At 46.1% G+C, this 22,983-nt stretch overlaps 1 protein-coding gene across 1 annotated transcript in view; it reads left to right on the forward strand.

Annotated features, from left to right (window-relative positions):
- Nucleotides 1-22,369, forward strand: part of Epb41l3 (erythrocyte membrane protein band 4.1 like 3) — a 144,267-nt gene extending 121,898 nt beyond the window's left edge. The window contains exons 13-23 of the mRNA XM_051190905.1: nucleotides 68-649; nucleotides 5,435-5,488; nucleotides 7,351-7,386; nucleotides 8,099-8,290; nucleotides 16,158-16,280; nucleotides 16,896-17,270; nucleotides 18,181-18,309; nucleotides 19,202-19,300; nucleotides 19,720-19,800; nucleotides 20,071-20,184; nucleotides 21,241-22,369. Of these exons, the coding sequence (XP_051046862.1) occupies nucleotides 68-649; nucleotides 5,435-5,488; nucleotides 7,351-7,386; nucleotides 8,099-8,290; nucleotides 16,158-16,280; nucleotides 16,896-17,270; nucleotides 18,181-18,309; nucleotides 19,202-19,300; nucleotides 19,720-19,800; nucleotides 20,071-20,181 (1,782 nt within the window). The 3' untranslated portion in view covers nucleotides 20,182-20,184; nucleotides 21,241-22,369. The remainder of the gene's footprint in view (nucleotides 1-67; nucleotides 650-5,434; nucleotides 5,489-7,350; nucleotides 7,387-8,098; nucleotides 8,291-16,157; nucleotides 16,281-16,895; nucleotides 17,271-18,180; nucleotides 18,310-19,201; nucleotides 19,301-19,719; nucleotides 19,801-20,070; nucleotides 20,185-21,240) is intronic.
- Nucleotides 22,370-22,983: the final 614 nt, after the last annotated feature.

Below are 22,983 nucleotides of genomic sequence, written 5' to 3' on the forward strand. Positions count from 1 at the left end.
TTTCTTTTTGTCTTTTTGCATCCATGCTCACCGCTTCCCGTCTCCCTCCGTGTCCCCTTCGCATCAGTCACCCGGGCGTGGCGGCGCCGCCGCAGCGGCTGCTGCTGACGACCCATGTCCCTTGTGCCCCCCATCAGCCCATCCGCAGCACCCGGCATCTCCCGCAGAGCTCCGCAGGAGGTGTAAGGAGAAGGAGAGCCCCTTCACGGGTTCCGTGCTGCCCAGAGCCGAGCCAGCCTTGGAGTGTGAAGGCCAGGGGAAGGCTCACAAAGGGGACCAAGATGCGCCATTTAGTTGCAGGCAGCAGAGCGGCGGCGGCGGCAAAGGAGCCACACTGTTCTCCTTCTCCTTGCAGCTCCCCGGGTCATTCCCCTCTCTCCTAGACGAGGACGGGTACCTCTCCTTCCCCAGCCTGTCTGAAACCAACCTCCTGCCCCAGAGCTGGCAGCACTTCCTGCCCATCCGCTCACCCTCCCTCCTGCCTTGCTTCCTCTTCATCTTCTTCTTCCTGCTGTCTGCCTCCTTCTCTGTACCATACGCCCTCACTCTCTCCTTCCCTCTGGCTCTGTGCCTCTGCTACCTGGAGCCCAAGGCGGCCTCCTTGAGCGCCTCCCTAGACAATGACCCGAGTGACAGTTCAGAGGAAGAGGTGTGTACCTCAGCATAGAGCACACTTTCCCTGTGTGTTCCCTGCTTCAGTCCCAACCAGTGTTAGCTGGCTGCTGCCTTAGAGGTCCTACTTTCAGAGCCTCATTAACTGTCTGTGCCACTATGTTGAGGGTTTTCGTGTCGGGGAGTCCAAGCCAGGCCCCAGGGTTAGGCACAACACTGTGGACATAGCGGTCTGTAGCCAACTGTAATCGTTCTGCTATCCACCGAGTTCTGCGTGGGCTAAGGACTCAGCCGGAACTCAGTTTCAAACAGCTCATTCACTGCAGAAGGGCTGTGTCTTCGTTACGGAGTCTGTCCAGTTGTCATCTAGTAAATTAAATCTGCTCATATAGTGCAGATAAATAAAATAGCTTGCAACTGAAGTAAGATGTGAATACAGATGGACTGGCCAAGTGGTTATATGCTAAAGGTTAAATATCATCGTGTTCAAGTAGCTTTCCAAAATTGCCCCCCCCCCCGACCCTCCCTGGCCCACACCCAAGGATCCAAAATGTTTCCAGGGTCCTGTTAGATAAAACTGCCCATTGTTGACAGAAGGCATACCTACAGCAGTTTGTGATACCCACATGGCGTCACTCATTGGTACAGCCAGAAGCAGGACCATAGAGAACCACATATGTAGTACTGTGGTGTCCAGAAAACATCAGGACAACAATTATTTGAGGTCCTCCCTCCTCCCCCCCCACCCCCCCCCCGTCTTATGCTGGCTAAACTATGACAGACAGCAGCATAGGACCTGAATGTCTGTCCACGTTTTGTAGTGTGATACAGCTGGGGAATGGGCTTGGTGTCTCTGGCCCTTGGGCAGGTATTCTTATAAAGGGAGAGGGATCTGAGTGTGTTCAGACCTGTCCATCTCCCTCATCCCAGTCTCTAGGTGAGTCTAGCCACCTTGTTCCATGGCCACGCGGATAGCACAGCGGCTCCCCTTTTCAAGCCATTCAACCAGAGCGCAGGGAAAGGAATAGAAGCTGACCCCCAGAGGCGCTGGCTGGCTGCCATGTCCTCACCCTCCTGCACCTCTCCCTAGGAACCCCGAGTTCTCCTCCTCCCACAAAGCACACAGGAGACAAGCCCAGGACTCCTTGTCTTAGAAGAAAACAGTCAAGGCAGCACTTTTTAAAAAAAAAAAGCAAAGGACGCATACTCAGTTCCGGGCTCAGGTAGAAAGTCCTGATTTGACCGGCCCCTGTTAGTGTGTAGCTCTACTGACACGTGCTGGGGCCTGTATTTACAGGTGTAGTGCCTGTTTCTGAGCAGCAATGGGGAGAGATGTGAATGATCTCAAAGGCGCCTAACAGGGGAGTCTAGGGTTTTCTATTCAATACTGCCAGAGAGCCCTTTGGGTTCTTAGCGTGTATGCCTAACGAGATTACAGTGTTTCTGCCACAGCAGACTTTGGGAACCACTTTAAATCGTAGGCTTTTAATACAAGATTCTCAGACTGGAGCCTGCCGCAGTCAAGACCCATGGTAGCTTCCTAAAAAAAACTTCTTTTGCTTTTAGCGGAGGAATAATTCCCAGTGCTCACATGAATCCCCTCCCCACACACGGGGAAAAAAAATGGTTTCCTGCTTTATTTGCTTCTCTAAATTCTGAATTGCTGTTTGAGGTGTTCCAGTGCTAACCACACAGATCTTGTGCCTAATCCAGGGTTTACATCTCATTGGAGTCAGTGCATGAGAACTAGCATTAAACTTGGTCATGTCTGCATGACATCAGCAAAGCAAATCACAGCAGCCCCTTTTTTAACTCTCCCAGGCCACGATGCCCTCGGCATTGCAGACTCGGATGCTGAGTCAGCGCTGACCACTAGTCCCCTCTTCGCCAGTCTCCTCTGGCCCATTACAGCGCTCCTGGCGCCAGGCTGTGGATTTGGCCACCTCTGTTTGGTGTTGACTCTTAACCCCAGGTGTGAAGAGCCCCACGCTCCACCTCATCTCAAGCTAGAGAACACATATTTGGGTCATCCCATTTCTTAAAATGCCATTTGCGTTTGCATACAGGGCTTATTTTATTCTGTAGGCCTCAAGTGCCCCGGCAGGCTCAACTGGGCGACCTCTCAAAGTGCAATCCATCTCTGCCGCTTTCGCTTTGCAGTATCACTAATGACAGGGACCTGTTTTTACTTTTTTGTCCTTGGGTTGCAGAGAGCCAGCACGCAAACACTTAATCATTTCAAACGGTAAAGCAATTGGCCCAGCAGAGTTTCTGCTGTGCTCTCAGAACGACCAGACAAGAGGCCGAATATCAAATCACCTTCTGTGAAACACTAAGATGAAGTTAGTCTTCCATAACAAAGGATGCAATCGCATACTCGCCCCTGGGTAACTTTTTGTAACGCAAAGGAAAGGGAGATTTACTCAAATGTGTGAGAAAAATGAACCCACCAACTGATTCGTCTTTAAATCATGTGAAGATAGGTACTATACAATAATAATAATACATGCTAGCCTTTCGCATAGTGTAGTCACAGGTACATACTGTATATTAATATACAGTATAAATAGCAGCTGCTTTCAAAACTGCTGTGTTAAATTACTATTATTTTCTTGTTGATAGATTAGGCTGTAAAGCAGGAATTTCAAGGAGTCATCGGATGAGTTTTTAAAATATAGGATCGGGTCACATTGGCCACTTGGGTCCTGGTTTTGGCCCCCGTGACTCATTCCAGGCATGTGCCCTGCACCCGGGTTCTGAGGGAGTTTAGATGTGGCCAACAACATTTGATACCTAGGAAAATCAGAGTAATATCTAACAATGTATTGTATTTCAGTTATCACTGGCGACTTGTGGATCTGTGTGGCAGAATTCCATAAAGCACTTAATAACCCTTATGCGTATAGACACAGCTGTTATCTCCATTTTTCCCAGGAGAAAATGGGTTAAACTATGAGATATGTGTAGTGTAGCACAAGTTTGAAAAGCAAGGATTTGAACATATTTAATCTGATATCAGACTCCTTACTCTGACCTACAGCTGAACTCCAATGCTAAGATGTTGGAGAGTTCATGAAGTCAATTTTAGAATTGTAAGGAGACTTCTTAAAGCAGGAAGAGAATGTCCTCAACCACATTAGATGTGTTTGACACAGCTAATTAAGATACCAAACATGAGGGCTGGACAGGTGGCTCAGTGGTTAAGAGCAGTGGCTGCTCTTCCAGAGGTCCTGAGTTCAATTCCCAGCATCCACATGGCTGCTCACGACCATCTGTAACTCCAGTTCCAGGGGATCTGACACCTTCACACCAATGTACATGAAATAAGTTATAAAAAAAAAAGAAAGATACCAAGCACATAATTTTTATTTTCTTGGAGGCCTAAAACATCTTTAGGTTATTCTGTCTTTTGTACTAATCCAAATCATTGTTCCTCCTGGATCTCATTTGTTGAGGCCGTGGCATTACGACGGCCACGCCTTACTCCTAGAAGAATTAGTAGACACCCCTGCCACACTTTTTAAACCTGAGCTAATCAGGTCATGAGAAAAAAAAAATCTACTGAATTTCCCCCTCCATTCTCAGGCATGCTTGCCAAGTGTGCAAACTCAACTGCTTTTGCTTTAGGAATATGTAAAAACAAAGTTTGGCACAGTCCTGGCCGGAGATAGACCAAGAGAGATAAGCAGCAGTCTCGGCCGCCATTGTGAATACCCCACAACTCTAGAGCGTCACATTCAGACGCATGCTCGCAAGGCTTTGGCTGAGGGAAAAGTACTAATGGTTGGTTGGAATTTATGGGTGAAGTCAGTTTGTGTTGATGGTGTGTCATCAATCAGTACTTAATTCTTGTCTTAAGCCGTAAACCCCTATAAACACATTAAAACACATAGACGTTAAAAGTGAACCCTGCCTGAAATGGGCTCTTCTCATCCCCCCCCAAAAGAAACCCTAGTTCTATCGAATGCTGTGCTTTGTTTGACTCATCTCTAAGTAGATGTCTCTCTCTCTCTCTATTTTTCCAATTATTATTATTACCGTCATCATCATCGTTTGAATGGTACTTTTGCAATGAGATGTTTTAATGCATACTTGACTATTACCCTTCCTGTTAGAGAGTGGGGCAAAGTGAACATCAGAGCTGTTACCCACTAGCATGTGCTATTTGAAAATCATGTTGTTGATTTTTTTTTCCTGCATAAAATAGATACCCGTGAATCACCAGTGTATGCTCTAATCATTAATGGGTAATACAGGCATCCTGGTGGTCATAGTGGGTGTAAACGATCCAGTGGTATATGAGTGAGGGGCTGAAAGCCCAGTGACTGTTAGAGTAGCTGTTAGCATCGGTCTAAATTCATTCACTTTTCTGACGTGGCATTACTAGAGTAAAATATATATATATATATATATATATATATATATATATACACACACACACACACACACACACACACACACACACACACACACGAACCTCCATTTCATTTGATTTGTGTTAAGCATTTTTAGGGGAGCTTTTAGGGGCATCGGTGGAAAAGGGGAGGGGCTGGCAAATTGATGTCCTAAAATGTAAATGCACACAGGTCAGGGTGGCCACTGCGTGCGTGCCTCGGGTCTTGGCCTCGGAGGGGCTCCGCTGAAGACCCCGAGCCCTGCCTCCTTTTTGCTTTGCTCATACTCATACTCCTGTGGGGAGGTAGGATGCCACAGACCCCAGAGAAAGGACAGGGATGGTTCCGGCAGCATGTGCCCTGTTTGACCAGACGGGTTTGTTTTCTGTCCCTGCTTCCTCCTCGGATTTCTCCTCTGTGATCCACAGACTGACAGCGAACGGACAGACACCGCAGGCGACGGAGAGACCAGTGCCACCGAGGTGAGGGTAAAGACGTTACTTTCTGGTGGGTTCTCCGTTTGGGAATGCTGCAGGATATAAGTTGTGACAGTTTTGCAGAAAGGCAATAGCATAATGCCATTTTCCAGGTTCTCTTCAGCAGCCACAGCTAAGTGAGTGGACAGGTTCATCATTTTCTTTGCCAAACAAAACTGCACCTTGACTTTTAAGAGATAGTTGTAAGTAGCCACAGACTAGCACATTCGGTAGATAGTGTGCGGTTGTCACAGGCTAGTACACGCAGTAGATGGCATGCGGCTGTAGATACATCCAGTAGGTGACATCAAAGCCCCATCTGTAGTAGAAATAAGCAGTCATTCAACAACAGTGCCTTAAATCTCTACAGCACTTATTGAGTTTGTTACGCACCACTAAAGCAAGTGAGTACCCTGTGTAGTCTTGTACTCTGTGAAACCGAAAGGTGAAGTAAAGAGCTGTGACTCAACGCATACATAAGAATCAGCGCGTCCCCAGTACTGGATTGGCGTCATGTCTGTTTCCCTTGTGTGCACATGCCCTTCCCTTCGTGTCGCCAGCGTGACGGCGTTATGGGGTGTGCAGAGAAAGCACCGTGGTCCCCATACACTGATAGGAAATCTGAGACCAGCTAAGGCGTGTCTGTCCATACCTGTAATCCCAACAGTGGAAAACTGATGTACGTGTGTGTGTGTGTGTGTGTGTGTGTGTGTGTATACACGTGTGTGTGTATATATATGTATATGTGAGTGTGTATATATGTTCATGTGTATATCTACACGAGTATGTGTATGTATATATGTTATGTGAGTGTATACGTATATATGAGCGTGTGTATGTAGTATGTGTATATATGTATGGGCCCTTAAAACTGGAGAGGGAAGAGCAATGAATGGACTGTGATGTTTTTGTAAAATTCAAAAAAGAAAAATCGCCCTGTTCAATTTTAAAGGAAGACACAGTAGTGTTGCCGACGGTGGTGGCTGATTTTGTTTATACTTCCTCATCCTGTACCGCCATCTTCCCTCTAAAACTCGTTCTAAGCATAAAGGCTCTGCTGGGTGCAGCGGTTCATACCTGCTGTATAGGCTGAAGTGGGTGCTCTCGTCTCAACAACACAGAGGGGCTGGAGAGAGGGCAGTGGCAAAGAGCACTGGCTGCTCTTCCACAGGACTCACGTGGCTGCCTGAGTCAGCAGTTCCAGAGGATCTGACACCCTCTTTCTAGCTCTGCAGGCACCAGGCACAGACCTACATGCAGGCAAAACGGTCATACACAAAAATAAAAACTAATAATAATTAGAAAACCGTGTGGAAGTGTAAGGCATGCAAGGCTCCGGCGCTGTTTCAAAAGGCAGGGGGCTACGGATTAATAGCTCTTTGAGCTGCCGGTCTGGGATCTACAAACTGGAAGTTACGAGGGCTGACAGACAGACATGTAATCACGGTGAGGTCTTGCCTATCGAGGGGCTGTCGTTTTTCCCGTAACGATAGCCGTTCTGGGGAACTGTGAACTGAGTCCCCAAATACCAGACTCCCAACCCTTCGCTAATGCTCTGTAAGGACGACCTGCCCACCCCTGATGTCCCTTCTCAAAGCTCATGCATGCATCTGCCTCTTGAAATGCCAGAGAACCACTTAGTTCTCATATCATTTTGGCGTGCGCGTGCGTGTGCGTGTGTGTGCGTGTGAGAGAGAGAGAGCTGCGCTTTGTGTCTAAGAAAGTGCTGCTTCTGAGTGCACCACCAGCAAGTGTGCAATGGTACTCAGAGCCAGCGAGTGTGCGAGTGTGTATAGACCACGGGTCTCCAACCATAGAGTAAACCACTTGGTTAAGTCTGTGTCTCCCACTCTTTCCCATGCTGCCAGTCGGACCAGGAGGAAGATGCAGAGCTCAAGGCACAGGTACAAAAGTAAAGACACCCCAGACCAGCGCGTGACATGTCATTGTTTGTCTGCCGTGTTCAGGCGACCGGCGTTTTCCGCATGTCCCCTCTCGGTTACCATGCCGGCGGCGTGTAGAGTGGCATTTCTTCCCCTGAGTACTGTTTCCCTTACCTTTTGCCTCTCTTCTCCACTTTTTTCAGAATAGTCTGGTTAAGCGAATAAAGGGTGAAAATGTGTATGTCAAACATAGTAATCTTATGTTAGAGGTTGGTATTGGTGTGCACCAGTGCATGCTTCTGTGTGTTCTTCCTCCTTCCGTGGCATACCTGTGGACTTGAACCATGACGCATGAACTGTGTGCTCAGCTGTTAGTGACGGGGGACGCCTTCTCCACTTAATCCTAGACATAGACACCTTTCCCTGTGCGTGTATTTGTTTTGTCCCTCTGGTTACTTGTAAATGTCACTCCTTAGAATCTGCCTTTAACTTGTGTTTGTTTGTTTGTTTGTTTTGGTATGCAGTGTAAAACTAAATTATTTTTTTTTCTCTTCTCCTGGAAATCCTACATTTCCACTAGAGTGCTTGTGGTAGTAGTGTCTTGAACCCCGATCCAAATTCAGTTCCCTTTTGACTACTAACGTGTTTGGTATGTTTTTAAAAAGAGGGGTGTCCGGGTATAGGAAATCACTGTGAAAGGTTGACTGTTGGGATCTTCTCGCTCTGACCACAGGAGCTAGACAAAACTCAAGACGAACTGATGAAGCATCAGACCAACATTAGCGAGCTGAAAAGAACCTTCTTGGAAACCTCTACAGAAACTGCCTTAACAAACGAGTGGGAAAAGAGGCTTTCCACGTCCCCCGTGAGGCTGGCTGCCAGGCAGGAGGATGCTCCCATGATTGAGCCACTGGTACCTGAGGAGGTCAGTGTTCAGGCTGTGAGCAGACTGTCTTCTGCACAGTGGTACGGCTTACCCCGTACCCGCCAGGTGAACAGAGCAGGTGGATGAAGGGCGGGTCTCAGCATCAGATGGTGCTAAGAATGACCACGCCCAGGCAAGAACAGGGAGACTCAGGCAGGCATATAGCCTGAATCTTATCTTTAATATCAGTTTTCTACCTGAGAGAAGTGAATCACACTTTCTTCTCCTGCATTGAGAAATGCCCTTAGAAAACTTGTTTATAATTGGAAAATGAGCCCTGATACGATTGTCTGATGTTTAAATGGGGATCAGAAGTTGACGACATTTCAGCACAGATAAACACCCGGGCATATAATAACGGGCTTTTGTTTAATTATTTTTATTTTATTACACCTGGTTATTTTAACTAATTCTAAGTCAGTGTTCGCTTTTTTTTTTTTTTTTTTTTTTTATGTTATTGAATGAGAAAAGCAGATGGCAGACATCCCTTTTTCAGTAAGACTTTTCCATGTAAGGACAGCCAGGGTCACCTCAAGGCTCCCACTCCGTGGGTGTAGTGGCCATTTGATCACTCATCAGAGAGCACCCTGCTAGCTCTGTCCTTCAGAATAAATAGTTTCGGGAAATTGCATCTTTACAGCACTGTATTCATTAGCTTCCTTATCAAGAGCCTTTCAGTGTGAGACATTTGCCCAAGAAGCCGTGAGAGAATAGAGCATCAAAACTCCACAACTGTTGTGTGAGAGAAATCCTTTAAATGGTAGTGGTGGTATACATACGATACTGAAGCCCTTGCCGAGAAAATAAGAAATCGAATTGCACCCATTGCTCACCGTCCTTTGAAAGCTGTTCATCAAAAGTGCAAGCATATCATTCTCACTACGTTCATGACAACCACATCCCAGCTGAAAAGGGAAGAGTTGGGTACCCATTTGAGCTACTTCTAAAGTGTTCTTTTCTAGGCAGAATGAATAAAAGTGTCGTTGCACAAGTCTCCCTGCACCGTTAAACACTAGTTGCACTCAAACTGCTTGGGTATCGGGAGACAAAACTTAGCATTCAGTGTGGCTGAGCCATTGTAGCCTTTGCATTATTAGGAATAGCACCTACAGACTACAGAAATGGCTCAGTGAGTAAAGCGTTTGCTGTGCAATCATAAGGAGAAGAGTTTAATGATTTCCGGAGGTCAGATGTGGTCGTGTGCCTCCAGAGTCCCAGCATACTTGCTGCCAAAAGAGGCAGAGACAAGGGGGTCCCCCGAAGCTCCTGGGCCACCTATGTTGGCGTAAGCGGCAGTGGACAAGAAGAAACCCGGCCTCAAACATGGTCAATAGAACACAAGAACTAAAACCCAAGGTTGTCCTCTGACAACATGTACTCGCCATAGTACATGTACTCACACACACACACACACACATTTTTAATGTCACTTACCTGTTATGATGTCACAAGTTTTATTATGATTTTCAAATCTGGATTATTTTATTTCTGTGATCTCTTTTGGAAACGTTTTGGCTCTAAAGACGGTAGAGGATGGCTTACGTTATTAAGACACAAAACAAATAGCCACCAAAGCAAAACAAAGTGGAAAACAAAAAGAGAGAACCCTGGCATCCGTTCCCATACAGACACTGAAGGAATGGGAGATGATAGCCTTTTTGAAAGAGAACTTGGGAAGTAAGAGACATTAATAAACGGGAAGTCTTTAAATGTCAAAGCCACAAAACTGATGAGACATTTCATTCCCGAATCGTAGAGGACGCTGTTGAACCAATAACTGAAGGAGGCAGTAGTTTGACTAGCCCAAAGTTTCCCTGGATGGCCATGCCTTCTCCACATCAGTGCAAACCATGGAGACAGCCAAGAAAGGACCTTTCCAACGTAACCAAATAGAAACATCCCTCCTGTAGTTAAAGGGCAATACCACTCAGGTCCACAGACTGGAGAAGGGTAGAGCGGGCATGAATGCATGAAATCTCAGGATTCTGAGTAGAATCGGGGTAGAGCAAACTGGAGAATGATGGATGCTGGACAGCGGGGGGTGGGGGTGGGGTGTCCAGAAAAGCTAGGTAGGTAATTCAGGTCCTGAAAGATGAGAGCTGTTTACACACGGTCCACACTCTGTGCTTCTCTAGACAGATGGTCCAGGCAGAGCAAACTCTACATCCCCTTATGTTCTTCAGAGTGAAACAGTTGTTGGTGACATCCAAGTTTATGGCCCAGCTGGAAGCCCTATAGATAGCCATAAGAGCAAAGAAAACATTCTCATTGTCTAAGTCATCTCCATTTCTATATTTAGGCCTTGGCTTTTCTTTCTGGCTTTATGAAAAGCAGACCGTCTCTTTAGCCTCCGGCTAGGAATGTACAGAGCATATTGGTTCACAGACTCATAAGCAATAGGTTTTATTTTGAATGGGGGACATTTTACAGTTGCTTGGTATCAATCACTCTGTTATTTGATATGGCCACTTTAATTATGTAGTGTAAAAAGAACACAAGTTGTGTCTACATAGACACATTTATCGTACTTTTTAAAATTTGCATCACAAATAAAATAATACTATTTTGTTTCTAAATGAGGAAGATACTCGGATTCAAAAACCTCAGTTTTATGACCCCCAACTTAGTTGGTTTCTGGTGTCTTTTTTTTTTAAATGAATTTCAGTGAGAAAATGATATTTGGAGTGATTAAATACTAATACTTCTGAAAATGCTATCATTAATGAACAATTAGAAAAATACTAAAGTTTATAGCGGATTAATAACGATTATATCCTGAGAATGCCATGTGTTCACTGTACAAAAAGTCAGACTTAGCTTGCCAGTGACTTCAGGTTTCCAGTGTTTGAGTTGAATAGCAAGCAGAGGCAGCCCCAGATCAGGGAATGAAATAAGTTCTTGTTAACATTAACAGACAGCTCAGTTCATGTGAAAGAGACGTGTTCTCTGTGACACTGAGCACAGATGTTTCCCAGAACGGCCTTGCATACGGCACATTTAGAGTTGTGTTCTTTAGTGGTTACTTGGATACCAGAGTTTTCCAAATCCCAACCAAGAAGCAATATTAATGCCTGTGTGTTGACAATATTTTCCTGTGTGGCGTGTGAGCACTAAACTCTCAGGTATATTTACTGTATAATATAGTGGGCCTAATAGGTATGGTGTTATCCCCAAGAATACTGCAGAGCGATGCTTACTGACTAGATAAAAATGTATTCTTAGCTGTAATAGGGGCACTGTGTAGAGGCTTCAATTTGTCAGTCACTTATCACTCCCTTAAATAGAAGCAGTTGTTGTGTTGGAAGGCAGTCCACGAATAGACTTTAATTTTATACCTATCCCCGCCCCCACCCTGTCCCCTGCCCCGCCCCGTGTTAGTTGTTTCCATTGTTGGTATGCAGTTCAAATGTGACCTGTTGATGGTTCCTGTAACAGGCACATATTTTTAAAATTAAGAGTTTTTTTAAGCCAGAAGATTCCCAGGAAGCCACTGTTCCAGCGCCTGGCTTTTATCTCTGGGATAACATTTATCTCGATGATTATAATTAGAGGTCTAACATCATTTCTCTGGAAGAGCGCCTATAACTCTAACTTCTCTTCCTTGTTACTGAAAGTGTTTGTTTTAACCTGAATTTAATAATTGTTTGTTCTAAATTTTTACCTTTTGCAATCCTCCTCCAGAGTTGCAACAGGATGGGAATTAATTCGCTTTCACAAAAGTGGGTTGCTTACCTCTTGCTAGAAAAAAAAAAAATCATCTGGGAATGGTGTTGTCATAGTTTATAGTAGGTTCCACAAAACGTCCCAGATGCCCTCCCCAAGCCAAGTCATTGTTGTTCTTACTGAATGACAAGTAGACAAATAGTCACTCGGTTAGTAGAGGCACTGGTTAAGTTTGGAAGTAGACAATGTATAGAATTTAATTCTAAACTGATCCCACTAGCTGTTCCTGTCATTGACCCACAGTTCTGAACTCTGCAGAGACAGGCCTGGTGGCCGCAGGATTACTGTTTGGAACTAGGTCCCTTTAATGCTAAAGGCAGTAACAAAGGAACCTTTTAAAACTTAAGTGCTGGTTCCCACTTCAGAGGATGAAATCAGTGTTTCTTGATTCTGTACATTAAAGAAAACTATGGTTTGATTTTAAGTTCCCACTCAGATCGTCTAAATTAACTTCAAAATACTACTCACCAGATTACAAAAGTTCAAATAAAGTTAGACTTTTGTTGGCTCCGAGGCCAACAAAGACATCTATTCAAAAACGACTAGGTTTATTCAAGTGAACGGCGTTCCAGTTTGCTTTCTATACTGTGATAAAAACAAACAAACAAACAAAAGTAACAAAAAGAAAAAAGAAAAACCACTCTGAGCAAAAGCAGCTTGGGGAGGGAAAGGTTTTATTTGGCTCACAGTTCACAGTCCATCCTTGAGGGCAGGAATGCCTGCTCCTACAGGAGTTTGAAGCAGAACACATTCACAATGTTGGTTGCTGACTCGATGACAGGCTTAAGCTTAGCTGGTTTTCTTATGCAGCCCAGCAGCATCTGCACAGGGCATGGCATCACTATACAATCAACAGTCAAGACAACAGCCCCCCCCACACACACACACACACATAGAGCTGCAGGCAGGCCAGTCTGGTCTGGGGGATTCACCCACTGAGGTTTTCCTTCTCAAATGACACCAGTTGACAGTTAAAGCTACCCAGGACGGATGACTAATGCACCAACCACGTGTACATTTCCTTCACTACCAAACAGCAAGCGCTGTTTGTTAGATATTTGTTAGAAGTAGAAGTGAGCGTTTCTTCCGTTACTTTTAAGGCTATTTTATTCACATTCTCTTTTAGTACTTGCTATTAGGGCCATGAGGGAAGCCCAGTGAAATGTCAAGAAACCTTGTTATCACTCTTGTGTGCTCTGTGTGTGTGCAAACGTAAAATGTCCTGAGTTGCGTGAGCGTCCGTTTTCAGGAAATAATGTTGCCCGTTTGGAGATGGTTATTAAAACTTGAAGTGTTTCTAGATCACTTATCAAGTGAAGGAAAACGTGAGTGACTGGATACATAGGTGATACACAGTGCTTGCTTCCTAACTCGTCTCTCTGGAAAATGTCCACTCCCTCTTCTCCAACCCCCTTTATTCAAACAGATCAAAGAAGAGAGAGAGATTTCTGGGAAAGTTGTATTTTTACAGCAAGGAAGTTCACCATTCCTTGAGTCTCAGGTAAAACTCAAACACGGGATCCTTCTTCACGATTCAGTGCCACTGGAGAGTCTGGTTTTTACTTCTTTAGTTTTTCTTGTTGAAAGCCAAGGTGGGTGTGTTACTTTGCTTAGATTTGGGGAAGGGGATTTATTTCCTCAGTATGCTAGTATTTAATTACGTAATGCTCCTGACTTCGACATGATAGAAATTACCACTGAAGCTCTGGGTCTACTTGGGATAATCTGACCCTCCTTGCTGTTTTCATCTATAGACCGCTACTGTTCTTAATGACTTTCACTGATTTCTGAACACTCTGAACTTACGTTGGTTTTCTCACTAGCCAAGTGTGATCAAGAAAATTCGGGAAGGCGTCTCCGCTGATTCTGTGGCTACTTCTCATCAAATAATTTTCCAGAAAACTGTCCCATCAACCCTAGAGGTTATTTTTTTTTTCAATTCATTTCTTTCAAGTCCAGTGTCAACATGTAGATCAACCTGCAGTTGTTCTGCTTAACATAAACATGTATCTAGATTCAAATTTCCAGGCTACCATAAATAGAAAACATTACCCTGGTTTAAGATATAAAACCAAATGCTCACCCACTCAGATTCGGTCTTGTTTCCTTCTGTAACCTGGTAGGCTAGTTAACGTTAGCCAGGACATCCTGTTAGCTCTCCTGTAGACCAAGTTTTCTTACCTTTCTTCTGCCTGGTTGGAGCTAATGCTAAAAACAAAAAAGTGTGAGGGGCTGGAGAGATGGCTCAACCGTTAAAAGCTAGGCTCACAACCAAAAACATAAGCAATCGGGTGAGAAATTACTGAGACATCGAACTGCGGTTCTAGTTTAAGTCTTATTATAAAAGGATCCAATCAATAGTGTCTCATCGGGAGAAATTCCATTACAATACCATGAACACAGGTGCACTCACTCAGTTTGCCTTGATACTAAGTGTGCTCATGAATTGACTCCCCTAGATAAGGAAATAAAATTTGCACACGTGGAAAACAGTATTTTTTTGAGGTTGAGGACGCCTTCAACCTCCCTGTGAAAATGCCAGTATGTGCAGCACTGTGTAACAGCAAACAGGAAAGCTGCCTCTTGTACCTACGTGTTAAACCCGCATAGTTCACTTATAAAACACCCAATCTTAAGATAGAACGCAACCAAGCTACTGACTGCAAGGTCAGATAGGTCTCTCATAAAGTCCATTGCCAAGACATGCTCCTAGTTAAAGAAACATGAGATTGCAACGCCACCGACACAGGATATTTTGTGTGTTGAAATTAGATTTTAGGTGAGAAGGGACTCCAGCCATAATTCATGCCCAAGTGTAGTTTATACCTTTTTTTTAAAAGAGTTCTTTTTTAAAAAAACAAGATACCACCATCTTTTCTAATTTAGCTTTTATATTTTGAATATAGGGCACAGAGGATTGGGTTATTGTAGACAAAATACCCACTGAGGTAGTTGATGGTGATTCGAAAAAGATTGTGACTTACAAGGTGGTAACTGTGAGCAGTAAAAGCGGTGAGATCCCAGCCAGCTTGCTAACGTCCAGCATGGTTGACATGCATGGATTCGATGACTTGGCCAGAGAGATGCACCTTCAGGAGGAGAGCGCGCAGAAGATGCACACGCTGGGCAAATCCTACGACACCGTCTCAGGAAGAATTGTTAGCATGACTGGGAAGTCTAAAGAGGGTGAGAAGGTCGCACAGCCCTCCGCGCTGGAAAGCGTGCAGAAGGCAGAGAGAGGCTTAGCGGAGGCCGCGAAGGTCGGCCCCGTGCTGGTGGGATACGAGGTCCTGGAGTCCCTGGCTGATGAGAAATCCAGAAGAGGACCCGAGGCCCACACCCCGAAGCGGAGACTGTCAGAATCCCTGGCGCCCATCAAGGAAGCTGAATCTCGGCGGCAAAGCCCCGAGGAAGAGGATGCCCAGAAGGCTCCAAAGCTGGGAGAGGGTGTGCCTGGGCACGCCGGGTTCAGCACTCCGCATCTGCTGTCCGAATGTGAGGTGCTGAAGGTAGGGCCCTTTGGCCCGCGCAGGAAGAGCCTGTCTGAGTGGCGGTACTCCCAGGAGCCGGCCTTTACTGTGGCCACCGCCCACTACATCACTGAGTCGTCTGCATCCCAAGTGGTGGTAACCAGTGGCTCTCATTCGGTCACAGCTTAAGATTCCAGCATGACAGTCTTTACAACGGTCCTCCTTCCGCCCTGAACCTTTTCCGTTTCTCTTGCCGCTTGACTTTATGTTGAGAGCAGCGAACCCAGCTTTTTTTTTTTTTTCTTTCTTTCTTCCCATGATTAAATCACTATGGCAGCCCAAAGTCATCATTAAAACACTTCCCCCACCCCACCCCTTTTTATTTCTAGCTGCCCGTTCCCAAGATTCGTGATAAGGCGGCTGTGGCTTGCAATTGGAGGGGTTGGCTTGAGCGGACGCCGCCACCCTGAACGTGATAACTCTCTGCTTTAGCAACACGAGGGCTCGCGGTCACCTAGTTTGCTGTGCCATGCCCATTCCTCTTTCCAAGCTTACATGGACTCCTTCCTTCCTCCTTCCTTTCTCCTGTGCCTCCGGTTTTGTCTAGCAAGCTGCGAATGTGTGCGTCCGGGGCCTCTCTGTAGTGCTTGACTCTCGTTTCTCTGTTCACTCAGACTAAACAGTCTTCTGGGGAGAAGCTCATGGATGGCTCGGAGATCCTCAGTCTGTTAGAGTCCGCTCGGAAACCCACAGAGTTCATAGGAGGGGTTTCATCTACTACCCAGAGCTGGGTGCAGGTGGCCGTCCCCTCCTCCAGACCTTGGTGTTTGTGGATGTGTGCCCTGACCGTTTGCTTGGCTTTGTGAGCTCGTGCCGGCTGTGTGTGTCTGAGTTTTGCATCCTGTTGCCTTCCTGCATCTCTCAAAAGATGTCCCCGGTGACTGCCCTTTGTCCTGCTGCATGTGTCTGTCTGCCGTGGACCTTCCCTTGCACTTTGAGAATGTTCTTCCCATACTGAAAAGCAATGGCATCAGGGGGTTTTAATAGCGTTTGATCTTTAGAAACATTCGGGTCTCATCCGTCGGGTCTGAGGGTACATCCAACGCCAGTGTGAATGTGCAGCGGAGTCTCTGCCCTCTCTTTCTCTGCCTGTGAACCTCATTGCATCCTGTTTCTTTTGTTGATGCTCTGAGAAAGCTGTGCAGGTCCCCGTGTCTGTGTGTGTGCGCGTGTGTGTGCGTGTGTGTGTGCGTGTGTGTGTGTGTGTGTGTTTGTGTTTCATTGCCATCAGCACCCATGCATATGAGCTCTCGATGCTGGCCTTGGACATGGTAATGGTAGCGGCCTTGTCGGGGGAGTTCGTCGTTTTGGTTTATGGAAGGTCACTCATACACTGTACTCTTCCCATACAGAAACGGGAAACAAAGACAGAGTCCATCGAAACCGAGGTGGAATCCACGCCACACTCCCAGCCCCTCAGCACTGAGAAGGTGGTGCAGGAAACCGTGTTGGTGGAGGAGAGGCGCGTGATGAATGTGGGAGGCGGTGGAGATGCTTCTCACACTGTGGGGGACGACGTGGACTCAGCAGAGGCCACACCCGCAGATCCTCACAGTATGAAAGAGAAGGAGGGCTCTTCCGTGACAGAAGCAACTAAGGAAGAGAGAGGAGAGGAGGCCCACAAATCTGTCCCCAAGCAGGCAGAGCCAGCCACGGCCTCCCAGGGGGAGGAGCAGGTGGCGGTAACGCTCCCTTCTGAGGCTTTGGAACAAAAAGCTCATTTTGAGGTAAAGGGTAGTTACTATTTATTACCTCGGGTGATAGCCTGAGATTCAGAGTTGTAGGACGTGGGGCTGCACTTAACGCTAAACCTCGGTCTCCCTCTCTGTCCTTTTACTTTGCAGTGAAGGGTCTCCAGGCTTGTTTCCTGTCGGTTTTTTTTTTTGGGGGGGGGGTCGTCCCTATAGACACATAAAAACTAGTAAGTGCTGATGATGTGTAGTTCCAGGAAGCGGTTTCTGTCATTGAAATTATACCCGACAGAAAACACAGCGAGCCAGTACTTAGATGTCAGACAGGCTGAGGGCCACAAAGATGGCTAACAGTGTGTGTTTGTCACTCAAGCCTGATGGCCTGAGTTCAGTCCCTGGGGCCCTCAGTGGAAGGAGAGAAACACGTTCTGAAAGTTGTGCTCTTACCTACACACACAACAACAACAACAACAATAACTATTTTTAAAAGAAAGCTTGACGACTATTTCTGGTCCACTTACTTTCCCAGAAGGACCGGGAAGTATTTATCCCCGCAGCTTCCAGAGCGTCATTCTTCATCACCTTTCACTGAGATTCTCCGCAGCTTGGTACCTGCCTCGTCTTCCTCGGTTGCTAATTTAAAAGCTCGTTTATAGGTTTTTCTCTGTCAGCATTTGCATATGAGATAAAGGAGAAGGAACTGGTTGCTTTTAATCCCCTTTGAAATGTTTCCTTCGCCTCAAACATCCTATGTCAACAGCACGGGGTAATTTGGCGGGGAGACTGGCATGGGCTTATTGTGTGTCGTGATCCCTGCCTTCACCTCCTCGCTTAATATGGAAACTTTTGTGGGGAACGAAAATAGCAAAGACACCAAGCAGGGAGGGAAGTTCAAACTGTGTATACGCCTCGGTGACCCCTACCCCCTCGCTCCCCACTGACACAGTCATCCACTGTGAAGATGGAGACCGTGAGTGTGGGCAGTGTTTCTCCAGGAGTGAAAGTGGACATCTCCTCCAAGGAAGTGCCAGTGGTTCACACAGAAACAAAGACCATCACGTACGAGTCGTCACAGGTAAGCCCAGAGACCTGGCACCTCTAGGGCTTCCTGCATTCGTGTTCCTACAGGGTACCGGTCCGAGAGGCTGTGAGCATCCAGCATCCAAATCATCTCTGTCAAGAACAGTGCTGTACTGTGGTTGAATTACCGATTGTGGGGCCACAGTGACTTAACAAAAGCTTGTAGGAACCTAGACATGGGAAACCCTCACAGACCTGGGTGTGCGGTTATGGATAAGAAATAGGCCTAGCACACCTTTGATCCCAGCACTCGGGAGGCAGGGGCAGGCGGATCTCTGTGAGTTCGAGGCCAGCCTGGTCTACAGAGTTCCAGGACAGGCTCCAAGGCTACAGAGAAACCCTGCTTCAAAAAACCAATAAATAAATAAATAAACAATAGGCCTGGGCCGCCCACTGCTCACATTTCTAATGTCTCAGTTTGTTAACCCTCCTTGCCTGTGGCTTTGTCTAGAGTTTACTCCTAGAGCTACTATGTTCTACCTGATTTGGTCTACGCGTGTTCCTTCCTTCCAAGGAAGTGGGTTCCAGGTTTCCCATGTATACCCTCGTCTGTGGATGCTCCAATCCCTTGGCTAGGATAGTATAACATTTCCTTATAATGCGGACATCCTCAGGTATAGTTTACATAACCTCTAGGTGACTTACACTACGTTACACAATGTAAATGCTACGCTGGTGGTTGCTGTACTCTGATGTTTAGCAAACACGTGGGCACATTCAGTCTGGCTGCTAATAGTTTGAGTGTTTTCCATCTGTGGTTGATTGGGTCTTTGTATGGAGAGGCCTGTGTTCGCTCAGTCACTGCACTGAATTAAAGAATGGAACAGCCCTTTGGGAAGGACGTGCAACCACACCTGTGTGCTTTGTGTGTCCCTGACGCTGTTTAGGTTGATCCTGGGGCAGACATGGAGCCGGGTGTGCTAATGAGCGCACAGACGATCACATCCGAAACCACGAGTACCACCACCACCACACACATCACCAAAGTAAGTGGTACAAACACCCACGCGCATCACTCTTGACCTCTGGAGAAGGGCATTGGCCACCAAAACCTCTGACAGGTTGGGCTGCACAAACGAATTCATCACTTACCTACCAGATGCCAAGCTAGTTATACTAAAAGCGAGCTTCGAAACGTGTGCGTCTACCATGAACTTGTCAGCCTGTGCTATTTCCTGTTGAGGATTTTACTCTGGTATCCTTGATGCTCACCCTGGGGTGGGCATAGAGTAGGTCTCGTAGGGACTGGGTTTGCCAAACCCAGAGACCTCTGCTTTTGGAAGTGATCATGACGAATGCCCTACGGTAGACTGCTCCTTTCGTTCTGGGAGAATAACGGTGGGACTTTGACGCTCTCTGCCGTTACCCCGGCGAGTAACTCACGGTGCTGTCCTGTTTCCTTTAGACTGTGAAAGGAGGTATTTCAGAGACGAGGATCGAGAAGCGAATAGTCATCACAGGGGATGCTGACATCGACCATGACCAGGTAGCGTGTGTGAGATGGTAAATGCGTTGACAGAGAAGTAAATGATAACAGGGCAGCCCTTCATTTCCCAGGGCCAGTCTTCCTAGCTCAGGACGTACTCTGAAACTGCTTCCGAATTAACTTTCCAGTGTGTGATGCTGAGCCCTTACTGTACCTCGTGGTTTTTTTAACTGTGGTTTTAGATTTAGCTCGTAAGTCTACACCTCGCTGCTGTTCATGCATGTTCCACCTCCCTTTTCTCTTTGCCCTTCTGTGGTTTCCTGGGGATAGGCGCTGGCTCAGGCAATTAAAGAGGCCAAAGAGCAGCACCCCGACATGTCCGTGACCAAAGTAGTGGTCCATAAAGAGACAGAAATCACACCAGAAGATGGAGAGGATTGACCAGAGGTAAGAGGTGACGCTGGCTCTCCAGGCTTGCCTCGGCCGGCCGGCATGCAGCATGAAGCACTTCCCTCCCACCCTTGGCCTCACTCCCCCCCTCCCTTTTCCTCTCTCTGGCATTTGCGGGGCTGGCTGTGGAGAAGTCAGGGGACTGTTTGCGGGTGCACCCACGCCAGTTACAGGAGAAGGGAAGGCGGCCCCCCTGCTTGCCTGGTCTCTCTGCTGCCTTCTTCTCTTTGCTCAGGTTTGAAATATCAAATCTGATTTCACTTGCCATGTGGCCTAATAAAAAAAAAAAAAAAAAACTAAAGCAGGTTCTTCTGAGGAGCCGAGTTTGTGTCCCCGCCTGTAGAGAAATGAGCCGTCCTCCTCCGTGCTCATGATGATGCGGCATCGTTCCCTTGGAAGTGCGCTCTTCCAAGACAGTGTCTGTGCTTCAGGCTGGCCGGGCACTAGCTGTCTTTTTGAGTGTCTCATATTTCCTGTGTCCTGTGACTGACTTTCCCCCATCCTATACTGTTTTATCCCAAGGGGAGGCAAAAATGCGGATTTGTGGCCCCGTTTTCCTCCTAAAAGTGCATGCCTTGCTGATCCCTGTGGCCAGCATGCTGAGCAGACTCTGTGCGCACAGCCTTGACCTGTAACTGACCTGCCATGCGAGAACTCAGGTGGCCATCCGCATCCCTAGGAGGACCGTGAATGCTGAGTGCGTCTGTAGCTGCTTCCACGTGTACTTCTCAAAATAAGACGTGGAAAAGAGATTGCACAGAGCCGTTCCTGAAGCATTTAGGCTCATGAGTAAAGCCTCCTTTTAAAATAAGAAAAGTAAATGCCAAATTCACTCAGATTCAAATCAGCAGGATTCTTGAATGATGGAAATAAAAGAGAGAGAGAGAAGATTTTTCTTTTCTCCAAAGGGCTGCGGCCACTTGGGTGACCTAATTGTATGCTGCGAACATAACAGCTGTCTGCCGGGATAAGCCTTTAAACTTCTGCAGTACTTTCTGTAGCTACTCGGATGTTTCCAAATGAGAAACTTAACAAAATCTTTCTTCCCACAGGAGTAACTTAGCTTGCACATGAACCCAGTCATGTACACCGTTAGGAAAAACCGGAGCCTATGCGGAGTTCCCTCTTCTAACCCAGCTGACTTGCATCTGTCCGTGGAAAATTCCAGAAGAACTGACCTTGACCGTTAATGAAAGACACTGGCAGAGAGAGATCTTCCCATGATAAAGCAATCAGAATGAGAAGCACTGAACCAATACTGCATGAAGCGATGATAAAAATCACAAAAGAGCCGCACTTTTAATTTTCACCAAAATATCTGTTTTCAACTCTACCTGCACGTTCATAACCAACAGTGTAAACCGTGATCTCATGTAACACATCAGCAACTCATGCCTTTCATAGTTTATTATCAAAGTCTCAACAGAATCACAGTTCCATAGGTGACAAATTCTATGTTTACAAATAAATGTTAATTACCCTACAATGCTATCAGCCGTCTAGGTCCGGTGTGTCAGATTTACCCCAGATTAGATGTGCCAACTTTATTCAGTAAACGACTTGAATCTTGTCCTTGTCTGATCTGGTTTTACTATTCTCACCCATAAGCAGTAATGACTCTCTGACCCTCTAGAAACACTTAACAATCTTGCTTTATGTCTCAAATTTGTTATAAGGTAGATCTGATTCTTAGCGCGTTAATGTAATTCCTTCCTAGACATTTGCTCTGGTCTTCTTTGTTCAATCCAGAATGATTCCCAGAATTATCTAAGTAAACCCTCACTATGTAAATTATCATTGTTTGAGGAAGAAAACCTATATTTTTGTTAGTTTACAATATTATGAAATTCACTCCAGGAAGGCCTGTCGGAATACTTTTGCTTTGCTATTTTTCTTTTTCTTGTATCCTTTATTCATTGATTTTTTTTTCTTCTTTTACTTGAACAACAACAAAAACAAAAAAAATGTTTTATTTACAAATCTGGTCCATATTTACAATCTAGTTCAGAGCCAAGCCTTAAATTGTACAGAATTTCCACTGTAATTAAACTATTTAGTGTTTAGTTATAAATAGCCTCCAGAAAGATATATTCTCCATTACACTGTCAGCTGCATCACAGCCCGTTGTGAATGACGTTACCGCATCGCGAAATAAAAATGGCAAATGCCTTGAAAGCTTTCATTTTTCCACGTGGAGTGATTTCAGTTTTTGTGTGACTTGTCCAAGTTCGAATTTGCATTACACCTAAAGGCCTCATCTAGCTGAGATTTTGAGCAATCCTTTCCAGTGACGGTAAGAGATTCACACATTCAGCCCGTGATATACAGACCTTGGAGGGGATGGGAACACAATCAAAATACATTTATATAAACATTCAGTTACCCAAACGTAGTTCATCCTGTGTACCTGCTATGTGGAGATAAGCCATTGGTGTGCATAAAATCGTGATCTCAGAAATGACTTAGGAGGGGTGATGAATGACCTGGTTACCTTCCACGGGTGTGGTCACTGCACACGCCCATGTATGTACACACACACTCGGCTCCACAAATGGGGATGAGGGTAGAGGAACCGCAACCCTCACCGTTTCTCACCCTCCCTTCTTCAGCCATCATGCCATCGTTGCCTCGCAGTCTTTAATGACACAAGACTAACTACGTGGACAGTAGTCACTTCCCATCGCTGTGACAGAACTTGGATAAACAGTTTCACTGGAGAAAAACATTGGCGTTTGGTCTTAGCTGGCTACATTGCAGTGAACCTGTGGTGAGGCAGGATGTGACACCAGAGGG

This window comes from Phodopus roborovskii, unplaced genomic scaffold (genome assembly GCF_943737965.1).
Source record: "Phodopus roborovskii unplaced genomic scaffold, PHOROB, whole genome shotgun sequence".
Lineage (NCBI taxonomy): Eukaryota > Metazoa > Chordata > Mammalia > Rodentia > Cricetidae > Phodopus > Phodopus roborovskii.